The sequence below is a fragment of the Pogoniulus pusillus genome, chromosome 12 (assembly GCF_015220805.1).
Source record: "Pogoniulus pusillus isolate bPogPus1 chromosome 12, bPogPus1.pri, whole genome shotgun sequence".
NCBI lineage: Eukaryota > Metazoa > Chordata > Aves > Piciformes > Lybiidae > Pogoniulus > Pogoniulus pusillus.
Window position 1 is genome coordinate 23901900 of NC_087275.1, and position 23998 is coordinate 23925897.

The following is a 23998-nucleotide window of genomic DNA, read 5'->3' on the forward strand; positions in this document are numbered from 1 at the left end:
TCTGACCCCCTTACCCGGCATCGCTTTGCACCCTTTACAAATGCTTCACATTTCTCAAGTCATTAGAAAAGGATTAGCAAACCCAGCGCCTATCACGGATCGTTGTTTCCTTGACAGCCTAAAGAACCGCATAGAAGGCTTTTTCTGACTCCTAGTCTGTAATCTGGTTCTCCTTCATCCCCTATTTCATTAACACGGCTGAGCACAATGGAAGGGCCATGCCACAGTTTTGCTCCCATTATCTTTCACAGTGTTTCAAGCGGGCGCTGCCGGGAAGCACTCCAAAAGGAAGGCAGGCGGCTCCAGCCCTCGTTCTGGGAGCAGCCTCCCCAGAATGGCGCCATTTCCCCACAGCACCGCGCCTCCACCACACCGCGTCCCACGGCGAGGCGGCCCCGCTCGGCTCTCCCGCCTCCCCGCCCACCAGCCCGGCGAACAGCGCGCCAAGCCAGCCTCCCGGGCACGGGCCACCGTCCAACTTCAAACTGCCCGGGGGCTCGGGAGAGTATGCCGGGACGGGCGACACGCCAGCCCGCCGCCCGGGCCCGCGCTCTGACCCTCAGGCAACAGCCGCACTGCCCCGCCCCAGCGGCTCGGCAGCAGCGGAACGACCTAGCGCCGCCGCCGCCCGCTGCCGCCGCCCGGTCCCCCCCCCGCCAGTTAGGCTCTCCCGGAAAGCTTCTCTTTCCGGTCCGCCACAGCTGTTCGCTTCCGGTTCCGTGCCCCCAACATGGCGGCGGCCCCTGCGCCCAGCGGGCTCTGATCGCTGCCGAGCCCCCTCGGTGGAGCCGCCGCCGCCCGCCCCAGCGCCGGGGCCCTCGCCCGCCTGCGCCTCTGGCCTCCCCGTTTCCTCGGTGCGGGGCGAGTCGGGCCGGGTGCTGGTGCGGCTGGGAGCGCCGGCCACCCCGGGCTGCCGAGCGGTTCCTGCCCGGGGTTGAGGCGCTGCTGCCGCCGCCGCCATGGCGCCGGTGCAGCTGGAGAGCAACCAGCTGGTGCCGGCCGGCGGGGGCCCCGCGTCAGCCCCGGCCCCGCCGGCCCCCGGGGCAGTGACAGCTGCCGCCAGCCCCGGCTACCGGCTCAGCACCCTTATCGACTTTCTCCTGCACCGGACCTACGCCGAGCTCACCGTATTGGCTGACCTGTGAGTGCCCCAAATTCCCTCCGGCCCGCTCCCGCCCCTCTCCCGACCCTGCTGCCAGGGCTACCGGTGCCATCTCCTAGCATCCCGAGAGGATCTGTCCTGACCCCTCGCCAGGGATGGAGTGGAGGGGACGTGGCTTCTTCTTGCCCTTCTCCACTCCTGAGGGTGTGCGGGGGCTGTGTTCGGAGACTGGGTGCAAGCTGCCGAGTGATCTGTCACACGTAGAGAAAATGATGTGAGGAATGCAGGGCAGCTGAATCCAGATCGTCTGGTTAAATATTTAAGTTGTTCCCCAAGTTACCATTAAAAAGCCTAACTGTAGTGTTTGTACTGATAGCAGAGTACACGACAATGAAATGTGTGAAACTGACATACTTTCAAACGCTGCAACTCCCTGAGTTGCTAATGTATCTTTTAAAATACCATTGGCTTATTTTGGGAAGATGAAAGTAGCTATTCACACTTACTTTATAAACGGCTGTGCGCTGATGTTGTTGTGTTTGAAGTGGCAAAACAAAGGGATGTTTTTGGGCCAAGAAAAGCTTTCCTGAAAGCGTTTGGACTCTGAATAACCCTGTTCCCCTTTAACTTTGTTTAACGTTAGAGGGTGTTGTGGGGAGCCGGTATGTTGTAAGACATGACGTAGAGAACAAATGGAGGGGGGGTGGAATAATATAGATCTTGTAAAGTACCATATCTGGTAAGTGTGCGAGCAGTTTTGCTCGGCTTGGGGTTAAGAACATTCCAACTGTGGATAGGATGAGGAGTTTTAAGATTTTAGTTTAGTTAGAAAGAATTTCTAAAGTGTCAGTGTCTGGTATGGCTATGGTATGTGTAAATGGTAATTGGTACTGTATGCACTTCTGTGGGAGCTTCTGCCTGTCATGTCTTCGAGTCTTGTTTTAAGGTATAGAACAGGTCTCTTAGACTTAAATATATAATTAAGGTACAAAATAAAATGGGTGGTGTGAATGCTTTGGGCACTTGGAGTCACGAGGTATAGAATCATTTCAGTTGACATAGAATCATTTCAGTTGAAAAAGACCTTTAAGATCACTGAGTCCAACCATTCTCTAACTCTGCTGCTGCTAGACCAAAGTCCCTGCAGCTTTTAAACACCTCCAAGGATGGGCATTCAACCACCTAACCCTACTGATCTGGGGAACTATTTCTCTGCAAGGAGCCTTTATATGACTCTCAAGCAAAGGCTCTTTCTGAAGCAGCATCTGTTGCATTTACATCCCATAATACAAAGTCATAACTTGGACAAACAAACTACTACTACTACAAAGGTAGTTTGTAAGCTATGTAATGTCCTCTCCAAAAGCAGGGTGAGATGTCTTTTTCTACTGCATTTTTCCTTAAAGTCTGGTTTGGACTAGTAGAAAGCCCAGCTAGGAAATATGTTCCTCAAACACAGTAGTTCCTCATCTTTTTACCAGCACCAGTGTAGTCCTAGAATAGGAAAAAAACAACTTCTTTAGTGAGATGTCTATGATACGTGGACAACATAACAGAAATACATTCCCCTCTCTGCAGTGGTATCTTTCTAATCAAATTGAGGATGCTTCTGATTATGGCAGAGGGTGTTGGGCTAGATGATGTTTAGACATCCCTTCCAACTCAGACCATGCTGTGATTCTCTGGTCTCTCACACAGAGTGTTAATGAAGTTGGTGACTGTGGTGTTTCTCCACTTTTAGATTCATTTAAAAAGGAAGAGAATCTTAAACATTTAAGACATGTCAGGAAAGAGATGATTTTTGACACCTGCTGCGGATGTTCCAGGATTACTACTATTAATTCATTAACTCTAGTCATATATGCTTAGTGAGTGTTTTCAGTTACACTGCAGTGAGCCACACACATGGGGTGGCTCACTAGGTTAGCAGATGTCTTGAGATGTCAGCACCCTTCATCCACCTTTTAAATTAGTTTGATCAATTCCATCTTACCTGGTACAGAGTAGTGACAGGTGCCCACCTGGCTTTCATAGAATCTTAGAATTACAGAATGTCAGGGGCTAGAAGTGACTTTAGAAGATCATCTGGTCCAGCCCCCCCTGTCAGAGCAGGATCACTTAGAGCAGATCACACTGGATCACATCTAGATGGTTTTATTTTCTACTCCCTTTTTCTACTCCTCTTTAATTAGTCTGCTTTGTAGAGCTGCCATGCCACTTCTTTAGCAAACACACGATTTTATTGTATTGAATAGACATGTATAATTGTAGACATTTAGAAATGCTCTTTATAGGTATGTAGAAGGTTTTCTTGTATTTAATTGAAGGCTATTTAGAAAAAATTCTGACTGTCTGAAATGTAATAGAACAATATGTAAAATGTATTTATTTTCACTTTTTTTCCCCCTTTTTAATATAGGTTACCAAGAAAGACTGATATGGAAAGGTGAGTTGCAAGAGACAAACTGTAATGCATGTTAAAATCTAGAGCTTTATTTAGGATGGTAAGATTCACATAGAACTGTGTCAATAAATATTTTTCTCTTAATTTTAGTGGGGTTTTTTTGCAAACAAATTAGCAGTTTCTATCTTGCTACACAGTTTAAAGATTTTTCTCATCATCTGTGGCATTATTAGTTTTTGGTGTTTGGGTGGGGTTTTTTTGTATGTATGTTTGCACTTTGGGTTTTGCTGTTGTTTGTGCAATAAAACCAGAAAGCCTTGTTCAGTGACATATCCTTGCTGTTACAGTAGGTGAACTCTTAAGGGCATTTTTCTCCTTGTGAATCTTGAAGCAATGAAGTGACAGTAAAGCTGACGTGAAGGGGAACTGGAGAACCTAAATAGTTACTAGTTAGTCTGATAAAGAAACTTTTTGTTGAGAAGCAGCAGCTCAGCAGTTAAGAGAAGGTGAAAACCCCTCTTTTCCCATGTTACTTGATCATTCTTATCACGAGCATTTTATCTGCTTCTCTTCTATGTGGTTTTGAAGTGTTGTTTTTTTTTCCTGCTACCCCACCCCTCAAGATGAGAGAAGCTGATTTACTTTATCTTGTTTCTTTGAATAAATTTTATGGAGCTTGTCAGAAAATTATTTCCTATATTTGTGTTGGCATGCTGCTTGACCTAATTTTCTTTAGAAATTTACAGCAGTTGTGATATTCTTAAGAATGTTAATAAACAATTCCATCTGCTGGGTGGTCATTAATGCAGTTATCTCAAATACTCCAAAACTGTCATAAGATGTTCTGAAATTAATCCCATTTTCAGTGAATCATCATAACCTGGGATTATTCCTTATTCCCCATTGCCCTATACATAGCATGTTATGAACAGAAACAGTCTGGGTTTTATTGGTTTTAGGTTTGAGGGTGTTTTTATCATTTTTTGTTTCTTTGTTTTGGTTTCCTTTGTTCATTTGGATGTTGCTGGGTTTTAAATATCACTCTGTTTACTGAGGAAATTACATTCAACTTAGGTCAAGAGTTCACTTAGGGGACTGCTTTTATCTAGCATTTCTTGGTAAAGCTGGAATCTATTTTGTGGGGCACACAGGTCTGGAGTAGCAACTTAAACCTTAATGGATTACACATAAAAGAAAATAAAATGGCCTTCAATGGTTACAAAGAATGTCCTGCAGTTGAAGTTAAATGTTCCTATTGTTGTTGGTTTTGACTTAGAACTTCTCCTGGTGAAGGGACTTTCCAACTCTGGGCTGCTCAGAACTTAGATGGGTGTATGCTTCACTGGATAGAAAACTTACTGGGTGACCAGGTCTAAAGTGTGATGGTGAATGGAGTTAAAACCAGTTAGTGTCTGGTGACAAGTGGAGTTCCCCAGGGATCAGTACTGGGGCTTGTTCTCTTTAATATCTTTATTGAGATGATTTGGACAAAGGGATTGTGTGCACCCTCAGTAAGATTGACCATGGCACCAAATTGGGCAGTAGTGTTGATCTGTTTTGTGGGTAGGAAGTCTCCACACAGAGACCTGGACAGGCTGGATCAGTGGGTCAAGGTCGGCTGTATGAGGTTGAACAAAGCCAAGTGCCTGGAACTGCATTCAGTCACAACAACCCCATGCAACATTGCAGGCCTGGGAAGAGTTCCCTGGTAGAAAAGGACCTGGGCGTATTGGTTGACAGCTGGCTGGGTGAGAGCCAGCAGTGTGCTCAGGTGGCCAAGAAGGCCAACAGCCTCCTGGCTTCTATCAGGAATAGTAAAGAAGTGATTGTGCCCCTAAGACATCTCAAATACTAGGTTCAGTTTTGAACCTGTCACTACAAGAAGAATGTTGAGATGCTGGAGTATGTCCAAAGAAAGGCAACAAAGCTGATGAAGGGTCTAGAACATAAGTCTTTTGAGGAGCAGCTGAGAGAGGCAGGGTTGTTGAGCCTGAAGAAAAGGAGGCTGAGAGGAGACCTTATTGCCCTCTATAACTACCTGGAACAGCCTCAAGTTGTGCCAGAGGAGGTTTAGAACTTTACAGCAGTACACTTCAGCTCCCTCAGTACCCTTGGATGCATCCTGTTCACTTCAATGGACTTTTGTATGCCAGGCGTGCTGTAGTGGCCCTTGACTTGATGTTCTTCTTTGGTACCTAATGCATTACTCCTTCAGTCTCAGGTACTGATCTGAAAGATCTGAAACCTTTCAACTAGAACTTGCCAGTAAAGAACACACTGAGAACCGTGGCCACTAAAAAGCTTTTTAATGTGCTTTGCTTTGCTTATGTAGGCCTCGTAAATGTCCTCTTTCCTTGATTTCATCTTCCTTGAGTAAATTTTTTGTGCAACCTAGCATAAGATGTTGTATCTATAATAAGGGACTAAAGAATGTTCATAAAATTGGAAGACTTTGACGTCTTAATAGAGAAGTAGATGGATGTGAATTCCCCATGCAGTTGTCATTCAGGGATGATTACAGTGGTTCTGGAAGCAGGATTCTGTTGATTAGAAGTAAAAAGTGTTCTGTATTACTAATGGAGCAGTTACTGAAATACTTTATTTTATCAGCAATCTTCATCATTAAATTGTTGTACTTTATTCTGGTTTGAGGGGTGATGTATCTACTTTGATTTCCCATCACAGAACATCAGTTTGAATTTTCCCTGCTAGTGTGATAGTTTTCACCATGGAAATTTGATTGACCTAACAACTAGATTTTAGCAACTTCTATATGGAATTTGTCGAAGAGATTACCAAGTTTCTAACATCTCACTATAGGCATCATTCAAACTCCATAAAGTTCTTCTTGGATTCTTCAAAGTTTTCTGCATCTTGTTTTCATAGTGTGGTTACTCTTAGAGCAGTATGTACATATAGTGGCTTGTCCACATCTTAAAATCTTAGTAGCAAGCTGAGTGACATTCTGAAATATATTCTCTAGAACACAATGAAGTTATTGGCTTAATGCCCAAGTTCTTGGATGAGGTTTGTGGTATGTCATGCACAAAACTGGTCCAGATGGTATTAGTTGTGCTTCTAGCCTAAATGTTCATCTGCTACAAGTAGATTGTGCTATCCTTATTGCACAAAGGAGTTAAACTCATTGCTGAAACACTTGCAATGGAAACAGGCTTTGTCTGTACTGTAATCATTGACTGGTTTGGGTTGGAAGGGACTCTAGTTTCAAGCCCCTTGCCTTGGGCAGAGACACCTTCCAATTGATCAGGAGTATGTGTAGATTATGTATTTCACCGATCAGGATCAGAAGGAAGTGCAGCTTCTGTTTGGTAGAGGCCAATGTTTCTTGCACTGATTAATGTGCTGGGGTTTTTTTCCACATGCTTTTGTTACTTTATTTGCTTTGTAGTTTTGTGGTTGTATTTTTTCAAAGTAACTAGAAAAAACATGGTGAAATTAGTGAATGCATAAAAAGGGAGGAAAACCTTTATAAACAGTAGATGCAATAGTATTTCAGAGTGTATAACATTACAGTTCTACATTGTATGTCTTATCTACTGTGTCCACAATGCAGGTCTGTAATGAAGAGGGGAAAATCTATGTGTGTGCCTCTATTATGTTTTCTTTTAGGAAAAACAGCTCAAGACAGGCAGAAATACACTGTCTCATTTTGGCTATCTCAGAAAAAGTACAGGAGGAATATTCACTATCAGTAATTTCTCCTTACTCCAATTTCTTTACAAGGCAGGAAGGAATAAGAGAGGAAAGTAAAACTATGAGCATCTTTTTGGTGGCCTTCACTCTCTTTTCTTGGCAAAATGGTAGCATACTGTGTAAATACATCTTAGAACTACTAGAGTGATATTTTGTTTAGTATCTGATTACTTCATGGTTTTGTGAATGTCACTGTAATATTACTGCCTGGCTATGTAACCCTTAGATATGTTGTGGAGTACTTTGTGCTCTTCTGGGCCCCTCCCTTCAGGAAAGATACTGAGGTTCTGGAGTGGGTCCAGAGGGGAGTGAAGAGACTGATGAGGGAACTGGAAGGAAAGTCTTATGAGGAGACACTGAGGGAGCTGATGTCCTTTAGTCTGGAGGAGACGCAGCAGGGACCTTATCCCATTCTACAACTACCTGAAAGGAAGTTGTAGTAGGGTGAGGATCAGGCTCTTCTCCAAGGCAACTTGTGATGAGAGGGCATGGTCTGAAGCTGCACCAGGGGAGGGAGGTATAAGTTGAGTATTAAGAAGCACTTTCTCATGGAAAGGGTAGTTAGACAGTGGAATGGACTGCCCAGGAAGGTAGTGGAGTCACTGTCCCTGGAGGTGTTTGGGGAAAGATTGAATGTGGTACTTAGTGACGTGGGTTTGTCGATGTGGTGGTGTTAGGCCATAGGCTGAACTTGATCTCCAAAGTCTATTCCCGGCTCAATAATTCTGTGATTCTGTAATTCTCTCTAATTGTAAATCCTGAGGAAATCCTGTAAAAAATTAAAAGTAATTCAGCCAAGGTTGCCATGGAATTGTTTCTCTTAAAGCAATGATTGATTCTCCTGTGTATCCTTTTTGTTTCCCTAGATAGTCTTGGCTGGATAGAATCCATGCACGTTGCTAGCATTTAAGTACTCAGAACAGTGGGCTTTTTATTTTTGGTTTTTTACCCTGTTCTAAGCAAGCAAACCATTTATTAGTGATGCCTCCATCAACACAACTAGACATTATTGTTACAGCTTTTATTATTTGCACAAGTTTAAAGTGCAGCTTTATTATATATCTGAGCATTGGCTTATTGTACCTTTGGGGTCTTGGTTTTGTTTTGTTTTCCAGGAAAATAGAAATCGTGCAGTTTGCAAGTCGCACACGTCAACTGTTTGTTCGTTTGTTAGCCTTGGTCAAATGGGCCAATAATGCTGGGAAGGTGGAAAAGTGTGCGGTAAGTTAACAGCAGTTTGGTCTGAAATAAGCTCTTAAGTGATACAGGATTTGGTGCACCTTCTTACTATAGAAGTTTGGGAGTTTTTTAAAGCCTACTTCGTAGACAAATCAATATTCAATTATATTTAGGTTGTTTCCATTTAGAAATTAGATAATCTTTTAACAGTTTGTGTTCCCAAAAGATCGTCAGTGGCAAAAAATGAAAGGATTGGCCTGCATGTGGTTTCAGAAGTGCTTTGGGGTTAAGGGAAAATGGTGATCTCAGGGTTCGTATTATTGCTTTCATTTTGAACTAGGTTAAATATGAATAAAGTCCAGAATGTTGCAGAAAACAAGCCCTGAGTGATTACAAACACGGTTGCATTCCAGTAGTAGTTATCAGATAAAGAGCTGTGAGACTTTACATATCCTCCACAGCATCAGAAATGGTATGCAGGTTTAAAGTGTCCTTGCATACAAATGTAAAAGGTGGCCAGAATATTTGTTCTTTGTCTTATAGATGTGATTACTTGAAGTGGAAGTGACAGATAAAATCTTCTCAGTCACATGCACCAGATGAACTGAATATAAAGGAGTATTGATTTGTGCATTTTATGATTTGGGTTTTTTCCCCCTCTTCTCTTCTTGCTCTCTATAGATGATATCAAGTTTTTTAGATCAGCAAGCCATTCTTTTTGTGGACACTGCTGATCGTCTGGCGTCGCTAGCTAGAGATGCTTTGGTTCACGCTCGTCTGCCTAGTTTTGCTATCCCATATGCTATTGATGTCCTAACAACTGGGTCGTATCCACGTCTGCCCACCTGCATTAGGGTAAGTAATGCTGCCATATATCAAAGTGGAGGAGTATCAAATGCATGTTAATAAAACTAATCATCTGTGTGCAAAAGGAACTGTAGTTTAATACAGGCCAGGTGCAGTCTCTGTACCATTAGTTTCATATGCAGAGGACTTCCTGCTTGAACAAGCTGTGCTTTCCCAGTAAGGTATTTTCTCAATTTAAACCAGTTCTGCTCTAGGATACACATAGTAGCAGCTCCTCTTCCTTGTTTCTTTTAAGTATTTGCACATAGTAAGCCACCATCCTAGGAGCATCCCTTCCTAGAGGTCTTGCATGTCTTTGGATGTGTACTGAAATACTTCACAGCTCACTTGAATGCTGCTGCCTTTTCTTACTGTTAAAATGCAGAATAACAGGATTTTGTGAAGTAACTTAAAAGCAGTACCTGTGACTTCGATTTGTAAATACAGATAAGGATTGGCTTTTGAATCTTAGTATTTAAAAACAAGTTTAGAATGATATAAGGCCCTGAGTTTATTTAACTGATCCAACCTGAGGAGTTTTATTCAGCAGTAAAATGTAACCAACTAGAAAACAAGTCTTAGTGTAAGTTATAAAACTTCACTGGCGAAATGGCCTGTAATATTTAGATTCTCATACTTGTAGTCTGGTGAGTTTTCACCACTGCTACTGAATTTTGAGATATGTAGATTTGTTTGTGTTGTTTTTAACAGGATAAAATAATCCCTCCTGACCCAATAACAAAGAGTGAGAAGCAAACCACACTTCATCAGCTAAACCAGATTCTTAGACATCGACTTGTGACTACAGATCTCCCTCCACAGCTGGCAAATCTTACAGTTGGTAAGTACTGGAATTCTTTTTTAAAGAATACATTATTGCAGACTCGTTTAAATTTGTTGCTTTAGTTCTAAAGTAATTATAAAAGATGGAGGTACTGGTTGACAGCCAACTGAGTCAGCAGTGTGCCCAGGTGGTCAAGGAGGCCAATGGCATCCTGGCCTGTATCAGGAATAGGGTGGCCAGCAGGACCACGGAAGTCCTTCTGCCTCTGTACTCAGCGTTGGTTTGACCACACCTTGAGTACTGTGTCCAATTCTGGGCTACCCAATTTAAGAAAGATGTTGAGGTGCTTGAATGTGTCCAGAGAAGGGAACCAAGGCTGGTGAGTGGGCTAGAGCATAGCTGAGGCTGAAGGAGCTGGGATAGTTTAGTGTGGAGAAGAGGAGGCTCAGGGTAGACCTTATTGCTCCGTCCCTGGAGGTGCTTAAAAGGAGACTGAATGTGGTATTTAGTTTCATGGTTTAGTTAATTAGAAGGTGTTAGGTAATAGGTTGGACTTGGTGATCTTAAAGTTCTTTTCCAACCTGGTTAATTCTGTGATTAAGACCATTAGGTGTGATCTTGTCTCTGTATGTACATAAAAATATGTGTTTTCTCCTTCTGAAAAATGAGGGTACTGATAACACTGCTGAAATATTATTTACTTTCAAAAAGAAATCCCAATGCAGGTAAGGTGAGAAAGTTGTAGACATTGTCTTGCGCTTTTCAGCATGAAAGAGTCTTAGGCCTTAGTTGTGTTAACAGTGTAATGGCTTTGCAAATGCAATTTAATTAAACAGTTAGGTCTTTCTGTAGAAACTCTTTGAAGTTCAGCTTAAACAAGTCACTCTAACATTGCCTTTCTAATCTACTCATCTTGGTGCACAGAATATCTTCATATTTATCTTTCTTTTGTTCTGTGGCTTTACAGCAGTGGAGGGATCTGTTAATCTGTTTTCAGACCTCTGTTTTCATCTAACCCAAGTAGTGGTGGAAATTAAGATGATGTTTTTTGCAGAAAAGGTGGCACTATACTGGACAAGAGTATTGCAGAATCACAGAGAGTAGGGCTGCAATGGACCTACTCAGTGTTTTTAATGAAGGCAAGGTTAGCTGTATGTAAACCATACTCCACAGGTCTAACCTGGTGATTCTCTTTCTCACATGAAAATTGAGTGATAATGTTTTAAAATTAAATAGTCTGCAGTGAGATGTGTTTCTGTGGCTAGATGTCAGTCTATACTGAAATCACATTCTAAATCTCTTTTGAATATTACTTAAAGTAGACATTGTTGATATAGCAAAGAGAGGAGAAATTAAGACAGACATTTTATCTGTGTAACTTGTCAGCTTGGTAGTCGATTCAGTGTTACTCTGTAGCACAAAGGTAATCAAATTATTGTGGCCCAAGTACTGCTCTTCAGGACAGCTTGGTCTATGTTGCTTATTGCTGCGGGTTCCATTGTGAAGTGCTAAGACTTGCACAGAAATATGCAGCAGAGCAGAAAATTTAGAGATGTGATCCATTGTGAATGCCAGGAGCTACCACACTAATATTTTGAGGCATCTTATAAGTAAGTAAACCTTTTTTTTTTTTTTTTCCTCTATTTTTTCTAATTCTCAGCCAATGGCCGTGTGAAGTTCCGAGTTGAGGGTGAGTTTGAGGCCACATTGACAGTGATGGGTGATGACCCTGACATCCCCTGGCGCCTTCTCAAACTGGAAATTTTAGTTGAAGACAAGGAAACTGGTGGTGAGAAAAATACTAAAATCAAACCTCTACACTTTCTCTTTGACATGTTCATCTCTAATGCTATATGAGTCTTGTTTATACTGGATCTTTTGCATATCGCACATTAAGATAATGAAGCTGTAGATACTTTTGTTACCTTGCCTGATATGCTTTTAGAACCTTAACAGTGGTAGACTGGACATTGTTGTAGACTGACTGAAATTTCCAGAATAAACCAAAGGTTTTGTCATTTTATTAGAAATTATGATAGGGAAATTGCTCATTAAGAGTTGACATTTTTTTAAATTTTAATTTATTAATGATTTCAAATACCTAGTTTCCTGATATCTAATTATTTTTAATTCATGAAAGATGGTCGAGCCTTGGTTCACAGCATGCAGATCAACTTCATCCATCAGTTGGTCCAGTCACGGCTGTTTGCTGATGAAAAGCCACTTCAGGACATGTACAGCTGTCTGCGTATCCTTCTGAAAGTTGCTTCCAAATAAGCTGTTTAGTGTGACCTTGCTCATCCAGGTAGCTGGAGGTCAAGAAAGATGGATCCCCTCTTAATCTAGAGGCACATGTCTGCATATGGAGTAAAAATTATTGCCATGGAAGAGGTTATTTTCAGGTGCTAGTATGTCAACTTTGATTTTACACACACTTAATTGGCAAAACTGAAGGTGGAGTGCTCAAGACAGCAAGTTGTGTGTCAGGTCTTGCACTTTGATTGCAACAACCACAAGCAATGCTTTGGGAAGGCTTTGGGAAGAGTGACTGGAAAGCAGCCCAGTGGAAAAGGATGTGGATGTGAGCCAGCAGTGTGCCCAGATGGCCAAGAAGCCCAATGGCAACTTGGCCTGTATCAAGAACAGTGTGTCCAGTAGAAGTAGGGAAGTGATTGTACTGCTGTACTTGGCCCTGATGAGGCCACAGCTTGAGTACTGCATTCAGTTCTGAGCACCATGGTATACAAAAGACATGGAGCTCCTGGAGTGTGTCCAGGGAAGAGACTGGTGAGAGGTTTGGAGGCCATGTCATATGAGGAGCAGCTGAGGGAACTGGGATTGTTTAGTCTGGAGAAGAGAAGGCAAGGGAGATCTTACTGCTTTTTACAACTACCTGAAAGGAGGTTGGAGCGAGGCTGATGTTGGTCTCTTCTTGTAAGTAACTAATGATAGGATGAAAGGAAATGGATTTAAGTTGTGCCAGGGGAGATCTAGACTGAACATTAGGAAAAACTTCTTTACAGAAAGAGTGGTGAGACATTGGAACAAGTTGCCCAGGGAAGTGGTGGAGTCTGCATCTCTGGAGGTATTCAAGAAGCATGTAGATGTGGTGCTTCAGGATATAGTTTAGTGGTCATGGTAGTTGGGTTACAGTTGTAGTCTATGATCTTTAAGGTCTTCTCCCACCTCAGTGATTCTATTAATTGCTTTGTTAGTAATGGTATTGTGGCACTATTGTCTAACAGCCTAGATAAGCCCAAAAAAGAACATACACACACACCAAAAACAAAACAAAAAAAGGACAAAACACTTTGAGAAATCTTTGGTGATGTTTTCACATCTTGATGCCTGGATTAATATATTAGTGTGTTTTCAGATGGCATTTTGTCTGACTTTTGTGACAAATGGATTTATGTAGCTGTCAGAAACAGATGTATATATTGTACAGACTTTTTGGAGGCCTTATGTTCTCTTAACTCTGTTCATTAAGACTCCTTCTGCCTAGCACTTCAGTTGGAAGTCTTACATTCACAAACACTAATGCTGATTCGAGAGCGCTGGGGTGACCTTGTGCAAGTGGAGCGATACCATGCAGGGAAATGCCTCTCACTCTCTGTTTGGAAGTAAGTTAATTTTGAAAGGACTGTTAACAAATAATGAATGAAATAATAGGAGGGTTCTCATTTACTAAGCCAGATTTTTCAGAATTGTGCTTTCTTTTTGATGTGAGACTCCTGAATTCTTGTCATTAAGTACTTAAACATGTTGCTTGAAATGAGAGATGTACAGTAATGTACAGGAGAACAATGGATGCAGTTATAAATCAGCTCCTATTTATGCAGACATCTAAATCAGTTCTTTATCAGTCTTCTACTATATTTATTGCCTGACTTGCACTAGACAAAATGTTAAAAGCAGTGCTTTTCTGATTGTGTTGCATTTGCAGCCATCAAACTTTTTTATGTAGTTACAGTTTACCAGCAGTTCTGCATTAAAATACAAACTAAACCAAATACCTTTTCAATGCTGTTTTTAACCAGAACTCTCTAGACCTTTCTTTCAGAAGCCAATCAAGAATTAGCCACTGAAAAGCATATTCTCTGCTATTCTAGTTACATGGTTTAATCATTCTCTTTATTTTAAGTCAACAGGTGCTTGGGAGGAAAACAGGGACTGCATCTGTTCATAAGGTCACTATTAAGATTGATGAGACTGATGTCTCAAAACCTTTACAGATATCTCATGAGCCACCACTGCCAGCCTGTGATTCCAAACTGATGGAAAGAGCCATGAAGGTAAAGGTTTGCTTAGCAGTAGGCATCTAGTTTTATACAACTTTAAAATGGTTTGCATTGTCAGTTTGTCTCGCTTTGATTCTGTTTAAGGGTTGTTGATAAGATTTCTGGTTAGTAGTTACTGTAGATGATGTTGTGTTTATGTTGCAATCTAAAATTGTCATTACAAATTGCTAGCCTTGACTTCATCTTACAAAATGCACCTATTTCATGGTGCACTGTGTACCATTTATGAGACAGAATGCTGAGCCTGAATGGGAATTTCAGTTATGCTTTGCATTTGGCTTGAAATGCTTTACAGAGAGGCAGTTCTTCCCTTTCCTGTCTTGGAGATGCTGTGTAACCTTATTCTGGAAATGAGGTTCTCTATGTTGCTAGAGTTGGCTGCCCAACAGTATGATTTGCTTCAGAAAATCTTAACATTATGGCTTGGAAGTTCTGTGGGAAAGATCTGAAATTGTTTGCTTTTTTCAAGTGTTAGGTAATCTTGGGCTTACCTTTTCAGTAACCAGGTTGTCATGTACCCTATTTGAATGTGCCTTCATGTTGTTAAGATTGTTGCTCCAAAATGACTAATGGCAGTCAGCTTCCAACTTGGATAAGGCTTCACTGATGATAATAACAGATCATGGTTAATGATAACATAGAACAGAGAAACTGCATTGTGGAATTTTTAATCTTCTCCAAGTTCTCCAGGAAGCTTGGTTGTGATACATCAGGATTTAAGAGTTTATAAACTAGAGTGAACAGTGTAGTTTTCAAACTTCTGGGACAGTTTTTCTACAGAGTAAAACTCCCCAGCTCAGATTCTTCACTTTCTGCTGCCGGTAGCCTTCATGTACCTTGAATCTGAGCCTCTTGGCTCATCATCTTTACCAAGTCTGACAGACAAGTCTCTGTGTGGTAAATGTCAAGAACTTCATATAGAATCATAGAGTGGTTTGGGTTGGAAGGGACCTCCAGAGGTCATCTGGTCTCCAAACCCCTGCAGTGAGCAGGGATATTCTCCTCTAGATGAGGTTACTCAAAGCCCTGTCAAGCCCAACCTTGAATGTCTCCAGGGACAGAGCCTCAGCTACTTCCCCAGGCAACCTGTTCTGGTGTTACACCACCCATCATGGTAAAGAACTTGCTCTTAACATCCAATCTAAATCTGCTCTTCTCTGATTTAAAACCATTGCTCCTCAACCTATCACTACAGACCTTCATAAAAAGTCCCCCTCCAGCCTTCTTGTAGGCCCTCTCAGGGTATTAGAAGGCCACTATTAGGTGTCCCCAGAGCCTTCTGTTCTCCAGGCTGAACAGCTACCGATGAATGTGGGAAACTTAGTGGAGCACATTAGTTCTCTACTCCTACAGTAGGAATGCTACAATTATTATAGTAAATGTATAGCAAATATACTAATTTAATAACAGCCCAAATTACCATCTTCAGGCTACTAAATACATAGTTAATTTAGTGAAGATACTGTATTTATGCCTACATCCAGGAAAATGAGCTTTATCTAGAACATCTGCTAAAGTTCTACTAGAGCTGATGCAATCTAAGCTCACTGAATCAGGTTTGCAGACTGTAGATTAAGATAGGAGGCCACTGTAAATTTGAGAATTATCCAAGTTAACACTCACTCCCTTTATAACTGCTTGCTCTGAGCTTAAAATATCAGTGGTGCTATACACACTGCTGTGCTAGTGTTTGATAATGGTCTCAGCTGCAATGACGTAGATAGCACACTGTGTTTCTGTTTGTTCAAGATACTGTATGAAACAGTGGTATGAACAAATATGTTTGCTAAGCAGGTTATTATACATTAACTGAGTGAAAACTGGATGCAACTGTGGAACCTGTAGTCACTTATTTGCAGGGAAGATTTGACTCACAGCAGCTGCTAGCTGAAAAGCTTTTGTGGATGGATAAACACCTGATGTGTAAGACTTTGTCTTGGAAAGCTAGTCTTTGGGGGAAGCCATTCTGTTAAGTATGATGGCATTGACTGAAATTCTGTGTAATTTTATTCTGATATGAGCCTCTTCTGTGTTTATCTCTTATGCTAAAATATAATTTGGGTTTAATTCACCTTGGAAAAGTTTTCAGAGCCCTGTGAGGTTAAGTGAAAAAAAAAAAGGTTTTGCAGTAATTTGCAGCTTTGTTTATCCAAAATATGTAAATCATGTGAATGCAATCTGAGTAAATATAAAACCAAATACTTTAATTTAGGCTGCACAAGTAAGTTACAGTGGATATAAGTAGTGGCATAACCTTCAGGTAGTGCAGCAGCCTCTAGCTGCTCTAGATCTAGGGTCTAGGTGCTCTTAGGTTCAGTAGGTTTTCTCCATATTCAGTGCCTACATTGTTAACCTATTAGCAGGACTAAAACTAGTGTGTTGTATTTCATGCTACAGCTGCATGTGTGTTTGTGTAGAGGAAATCAGGTGTGTTGTTTAGGGGGGAGGTTGTGATTGTCTTTTGTGTTGTTTTTTTAATGATCTTAAGTTAAACAGAGATGTGTTAATCTGGAAAATATTCCATACTTGATCCACATCTAGAGCATGCTTTTCTCTAGAAACATTGGACCAGATGATCCTTGAGGTCCCTTCCAGCCTGTTATTCTATGATTCCATGATTCAGAAGTAGGTTTGAACAGGGAGTGGGAACAGTATCGTTTGGGAAACTTCTTTCCTCTATATTTAATCATAGTCTTCTTTCCAAAGCTCTCTCACTGCCTGCTCCACAGACAGAATCTTATGTTAGTTTGTTGTATTTATGGTGATCCAAATACTCAAATGATAGTTTATTTGATTCATCACAGTTTGAAGCAAATTCTTTCTGAAGTGATTGTTAAGTGGCTTTGTTCCAGCAGGCTATTGCATAAAGTTTATGCATCAAATTTGAACTTACTCAGGTATATTCCTTTGTTACAGATTGACCACCTGTCAATAGAAAAACTCCTAATAGACAGTGTCCATGCAAGATCTCATCAAAAACTCCAGGAACTGAAAGCCATTTTAAAGAGCTACAATGTTAATGATAATTGTATGTTGTTTCCTACTGACATTTGTTTCAAGTGAATTGCCATTTGTGCCTAGAAAGGATTTCTTGTTTCTTTGGTCTTTTCTTGTTTTCATTAATGTGAATTATAAAATATGAAAAAATAAAGGGAGATGTGTTCTGCGTTAACAAGGCTTAGCTTACTCTATGTTGTTAGTTGTAAAATACTCATATTTCTGAGTATGAGTACAATAGGTGAAGCTGGTAGTACATGATAGTCTGGGTTGAAGGGTTAAAAGTTGTCTGCTGTAAAACGTGAATGCATTCAGAATTGAAAGTAAATTCTTCTCTGTCTTGAGATAGTTTTGGGTGAGTTTTCTTAAATTGCTGTAGAAACTATTGGGGTTTGAACTGAGTTCATAATTGTGAAGCAGTGAGTTAAAAAAGATATTAAAGGATTAATATTGTCCTCCAAATTTGGTCTGTCTTTTCATGTTTGTTTGTTACTGTCGATGTTTTCACAATTCTCTTTTTGTTAACAGTCTTAATAATGTGCTGGTGAGAATTGCCTCTGTAACAACAAACAGCTTTGTGGCTAGGTTTTAAAATGATGCACTTGAATTTGGTGTCAAATTATTAACACCAATTTTTGTTTAGCATTCATTGAGACGGCTCTTCCAACTCTCGTCATTCCAATTTTGGAGCCATGTGGTCGATCAGAGTGCCTGCATGTATTCGTTGATCTCCACTCTGGAATGTTTCAGCTGATGCTGTATGGTGTTGGTAAGTAGGTGCAAGACAAGACTGTATTTAATACCTTGCAATAATCCTGCACTATGAGGTAATTCTGTGTGAACAGAATCTGCAAATTCCTTCATGCAAATAAGGGTAATGCAAATGAACACTGCATTTGAGTCATCATCTGGGTATTTGTGTTTGGGGAATGGAGAAGTGGATTTTTGTGCCTAAGAATCACAGTTCAGTTAGATATATTTTGAGAGGACAATAAACCAAATATTGTTACACATCATTGCAATGCATATTCTTTCTAACTCATGATTCCTGGCTTATGGTGTTAATGTATGTGGTCATTTTGCATGGAGCTGATTGATAGTGTTTATGTGACCTAATACACTTTGAGTTACTGTTCAAGTCTTCAGATTTCTTAAGAAAAGAAGGGGAGTGAGTTCTTTTAGGGTATTTTTTTGCCTAATTACTTGCTGCTGTGGCTTTACGAGTGTTATGGATCGTTTGTTATGTATCATCATCTTTTTCTTCACAATGAGTCATGTGGAGAAAAGAAGTGGCAACAATTCTAAGTTGCACCAGGAGAGGTTTCATCTCAATGTAAGAAAGAAGTCTTAAGTGAAAACAATCAGTCGCTGGAACAGTCCCCCCAGGGATGCAGTGAAGTCCCAATCATTGGACATTTGGACAGGGTGTTACATCCCCTTCCCGTGAAAGGTTGGACCAGATGCTTATTTTTTAAGGCCTTTTCCACCTGGACTGCTCTGATTCAGCATTTGTTAGATTTAATAAGACGTTTTCATTAGAAGGTCAACATTTTGTTTAAAGAGCAGGTCTTAAGACCATTCATTCACCTAATGTTCTTACAGATCAACTGACACTCGACGATGTGGAGAAGTCTGTTAATGATGATATGAAGCGTATCATTCCTTGGCTCCAGCAGCTTAAGTAAGTGACTTGGATGATTCACTTAATTTGCTTACAATAAATCTCCATATTTCTTGTTTGGACAATCTCACTTGCATGGCTTTGTGTTTTACTCTAGCAGGGCATATACTTTCCCATGGTTCTAAGCAACCTTGAGCATTTGCTGTCTCCTCTAAATGGGTGCAGAAAATTCTGCTTTTGCTTGGAGCTGATTCCATGGTCCTCCTCGAGTCTTCCCCTTCGCACATAGCCTCATGCATTGCTGTGCACGTGCTCTGCATGAAGTCTTTTCAGTTTAAGTCAGTAGCAGTCCACTTGCTTCCTGAGGATCTCGTTTTGTGATCATACCTCATTTTCTATCTCCTTTTCTCCACTCTCTTTCTACAGCTGAAGTCTGCTTGTTTCTCAGCAAGAATAATCTCCCTTCTCACAATATAGAGGAAAAGCAAGGAAGTGGCCTAGGATAATTTAAATAATGGCTGTTTATCCTCTGACACTTCAGCCCTTGTTGGTTTAAACCTCTGATCTTCCTTCCATAAAGCCCTGAGATTTAAGCACAAGATACATTTTTGGCTCCTGTAAGAGGCTGTAGCATATAATACAAATACCATTTGCATCTGCATGAAAAAAAGTTCCACCTGCTCTGTCATATTGGAAATTCCCAGTACACTGAGCTAATCGCAGGGTGAAACCTCCATCTGAGGAGTTTTGCTTCTAAAAGGAGCATTGTGACGCATGAAGCACTGGCACCCCAGAGAAATTAATCAACCTCCCTTTGTTATTAATAATGTACTTGAGATAATGGCTTGGGTAGTACTGTGGTTTTTGAGGAAGCCAGACAGTCCTGTGAAGTGTCTTTTAGGACAGTTAGTTCTAGCATGTATCTACACAAATATGCCTGGTGTGTTGTGATGGAGAGATGCTGAACACCCACACCTGCTGCTGCTCTTTTTTGGGGGAAGTTTGAGAAACCACGCCGCATGTTTCTGACCCCTTTTCAAGCCTAGTTAGTCTTTCTGTTCTTGCCACTATAGCCCAAATCAATTGGAGTAAGACAAAATTGAATCCCAAACATTGGAATAAAGTTGGTGTGTTGTGTGTAGTTGAGTCTGTTCATAATATAACTCAGAGTGACAGCCAGCTTTGGTGACTTTTTTTCACTGCATTGCTTGTCAGAATATGGAACCAGCATTTTCTATAACAAAAGATAATCAGAGATTGCAGAGTGTAGAATAACTGTGATGTATGTGGGGTTTAATCTGTCCCTTTCCTTTTTTAATTGTCATTTCATATTGTGGTGTGTAAAAAAATATTGATATGATCCTTCAGTGAATAATTTCTCAGGGTTTTTCTTTTTGAGGGACAAACATGTTAATCTAAGCTGAGACAATTTCTTAACACAGAAATAAACTCATGATTTTTGGTAGATAACTTGTGCAGCAATGCTAGATGTTGACTTAGTGTAGGATCAAGAGTCAGTCATATTCTAATGTTCTGAACAACAGTACACTAGAATAATGTCAAACAGTCTCTTGGTACTAACACTGTTATTTCAATGCAAGGTTCTGGCTTGGACAGCAGCGTTGCAAACAGTCTATAAAACATCTACCTACAGTGAGCAGTGAAACTCTTCAACTAGCTAATTATGCTAGCCACCCAGTGGGAAGCCTTTCCAAACACAAATTGTTTATCAAACTCACTCGCCTTCCACAGTACTACATCGTAAGTAACTGAAAAATGCTTCAATCTTTTGCTCCCAGTCATGGATATACCAAACAGTTTGTCTTTTGGACTGTTAACTCTAACATTAAATCATAGAATCAACCAGGTTGGAAGAGACCTCCAAGATCATCCAGTCCAACCTAGCACCCAGCCCTATCCAGTCAACTAGACCATGGCACTAAATGCCTCATCCAGTCTTTTCTTGAACACCTCCAGGGATGGCAGTTCCACCACCTCCCTGGGCAGCCCATTCCAATGGCAAATCACTTTGTGAAGAACTTCCTCCTAATATAAAGCCTGCACAACTAATATCCCCCAACACAACTTGAGACTGAGCAACTTAAGAACCAAGTGGCTGATGTAATTCTCAGCTTTCCTCTCTTCCTCCGTTCTCTCATTAAATGGGTTTGTTAAGCAGTCAGCCTTAGAGAGGAAGGAGCATAAAGATGTATTACTCAACAAGCTTCCCATTCTCTTTGTTTTCTGAAAGTTTAGTCTCCTTTCTCTTCTTGGGATTCCTTTCCTAGCCACAGTATTAATGTCTTGAAATATTCCCCTTCTTTGAAGAGAAGAGGGTAAGGAACTGATAATGATATTCTTAGTTTGAGAGTCTTCTCAATTTGTTTTGTTTTAAATATAGGTGGTGGAGATGTTTGATGTTCCCGGCAACCCCACTGAACTGGAGTATAAGTACCATTTTCTCTCTGTGAGCTATGCTGAAGGAGATGACAGCCCTGCTACTGCACTGCTATTGCAGCAGTTCAAGCCAAACATTGAAGAGTTAGTACTAGACACAAAAAGTGGAAAACAAATGAAAAGTGGTACCAAGCGCAAGGTATGTGCTTCAAAAGCCATTGGGCTGGTTGTAGAGCCTGAAAGCTAAACACACATTTCTGAGCATCAGTACCAGCTATGGTAGTGTTCTTTCAAAAGTTTGTATGGCATCCTACTTGGATTGCAGCTTGGTTCTCTGGGCTGCTTCCCTAGGGACATGTTGGGAAACTATTTTGCAACAGTTGTTTTCTAATTCATGCCAGGCCATTAGGCTCTTCCAGAGAGCCAAAGCAGAAGACAGTGCTGAGGAAGCTGAAGCTCTCTCTATGCAGAGCACTGGTATCTTAGTGGTATCACAGTATCATCAGGGTTGGAAGAGACCTCATAGATCATCAAGTCCAACCCTTTACCACAGAGCTCAAGGCTAGACCATGGCACCAAGTGCCACGTCCAACCTTGCCTTGAACAGCCCCAGGGACGGCGACTCCACCACCTCCCTGGGCAGCCCATTCCAGTGTCCAATGACTCTCTCAGTGAAGAACTTTCTCCTCACCTCCAGCCTAAATTTCCCCTGTGCCATGTAGGTGTAGCCTTTGAAAGACTTTCAGGGGCTGATAAAAATCACTTTTTGGGGTCAAGCTAATATGGCTTGATACTAAAGAAGAGCAAATTTAGATTGGATGTTAGGAATAGGTTCTTTACTATGAGGATGGTGGAACAGGTTGCCCAGGGAGGTGGTTGGGGCCCCATCCCTGGAGATATTCAAGGTGAGGCTCAACAGGGCTCTGGGTAACCTGGTCTAGATGAGGATGCCCCTACTGACTGCAGAGGGATTGGACTAGATGACCTTTGGAGGTCCTTTCCAACCCAGACCATTCTGTGGCTTGGCAGTATACTAAACACCGTTTTAAGGAGGGATGCAATTAGAAAATTACTTCAGTTGAATTGCTTCAGTCCTGAAGTGGGCCACATCCCTCTAGGAGCTTGTGCTTGGGGTGTGGTTCATTTGAAACTCATGTGAATGAGCTTCTCTGACATCTTTTCAGATATGTACTCCGAATGTGCAAACACCTTTGCCTTTACTTTTATTCTAGTTATCTGGTGATCCGTGTTCCATTGAACCTAAGAAACCAAAACGATCGGGAGAAATGTGTGCCTTCAATAAAGTGCTAGCTCATATTGTAGCCATGTGTGATACAAATATGCCATTCATAGGGCTTCGTGTGGAGGTATGTAATTAAAAACAAGTCGTTTTCTTCTTCCCTTCTACTACTCTTGATGCTCTTGTCTGGGTGCAGCTATTCAGTATACTTGTGGTCATGTGTTGAGTTTGGAGTTCCCCCGTCCTGAGCTACTGATCTGCTCTAGTCTTGTTAGAGCTAGTTCTCTAATACCAAGCACTGCAAATTCTCTAATACCAAGCACTGCAAAAATAAGGGAAAAGGGAAAATGGCAGGGTGAAGGACAGTCTTCTGGGACAGACTAGGAGACAGCTTTATACCAGTCTCGCACCAACTGTTTTTTGGCTTTCCAGTGCTTGAGGATGTGAAACATCTGTCACCCTTAGGGGGAGAAAAATCCTGGAAACATATACAGTTAGTTTGCTTGATGTTTTACTTGGGATAACATCTTTCTTGTTTGTTCCTAGTTGTCTAATATGGACATTCCTCACCAAGGAGTACAAGTAGAAGGAGATGGCTTCAGCCATGCAATACGCCTATTAAAGTAAGAGGATATGCTTCTTTGTTTCGTTTCAGTACTGCACATAAACTTGAGGGAGAAAAAAGGATTGTTTGGCAGTAGCACTAAAAATAGCAGGATGGGGGAGCATTTTTGGGTTTTGAGGGGTTTTGTTCTATTGTTTTAATTATTGCCTTGCACTGTCAGTGCTGAAGAGAGGGAAAACAAAAGTTGACACATTTCTTCCATTAGCCTGAGCTGGGGAGCTCTGAAAACAATCTGACAGTCTTTAAAATCCAGACAATACAAAGGAAGATACAGTGATGATCCTTGAACATATAATTGCAATTTTAGATCAGGTCAGAGGCCTACATATTCCATATATTATTTGGCAATTACTGGTATGTGACACTGCAAAGTAAAATGAAGGGAATCCCGGAAAAGAGATGGCTTGGAAAAAATATCCTGGAGGAGACATCTGAGAATTGTAGTTTAAAAGTGGAAGAGACCTGTGGATGTTTTCTCGTCCAATCTTGTGCTTGAAACAGGCCTGGCCACCTGTGTTTTCCTATCTCCCAAGGTTTTGTGTACATCAGTCTCAAATGCTGAATAGAGGAGAGCAGTCATTTGATTGCCAGACTAGAACAGTCCAGGATGCAATAGCCTGTCATTCCTGCAAGGGCACACAGCTGGCTCCTGTTCTGGCTGTCTACCAGGCCCTAAAGATGTCTTTCTGCAGACCCATTGTGCAGCCACTCAGTCCCCACTCTGTGCTGTCGTTTGAGGTTATTTAGGCCCATGTTGCAGGACTTAGCGTTTGCTTTCCTTGAGCTTC

General features: G+C 41.3%; 2 protein-coding genes across 2 annotated transcripts in view; both read left to right on the forward strand.

The window, feature by feature from the left end:
- Positions 1-218: 218 nt before the first annotated feature.
- Positions 219-938, forward strand: LOC135180058 (uncharacterized). The gene has a single exon (XM_064152214.1). It carries the CDS (start codon positions 219-221, stop codon positions 936-938), a length of 720 nt encoding a protein of 239 aa, XP_064008284.1.
- Positions 728-23998, forward strand: part of MED14 (mediator complex subunit 14) — a 40342-nt gene continuing 17071 nt past the window's right edge. Inside the window, exons 1-16 of the mRNA XM_064151909.1 lie at positions 728-1141; positions 3522-3548; positions 8336-8441; positions 9081-9254; positions 9957-10086; positions 11690-11818; positions 12170-12277; positions 13520-13652; positions 14174-14324; positions 17247-17358; positions 17971-18096; positions 18930-19008; positions 20550-20709; positions 21350-21544; positions 22578-22712; positions 23132-23208. Of these exons, the coding sequence (XP_064007979.1) occupies positions 960-1141; positions 3522-3548; positions 8336-8441; positions 9081-9254; positions 9957-10086; positions 11690-11818; positions 12170-12277; positions 13520-13652; positions 14174-14324; positions 17247-17358; positions 17971-18096; positions 18930-19008; positions 20550-20709; positions 21350-21544; positions 22578-22712; positions 23132-23208 (2024 nt within the window). The 5' untranslated portion in view covers positions 728-959. The remainder of the gene's footprint in view (positions 1142-3521; positions 3549-8335; positions 8442-9080; positions 9255-9956; positions 10087-11689; positions 11819-12169; positions 12278-13519; positions 13653-14173; positions 14325-17246; positions 17359-17970; positions 18097-18929; positions 19009-20549; positions 20710-21349; positions 21545-22577; positions 22713-23131; positions 23209-23998) is intronic.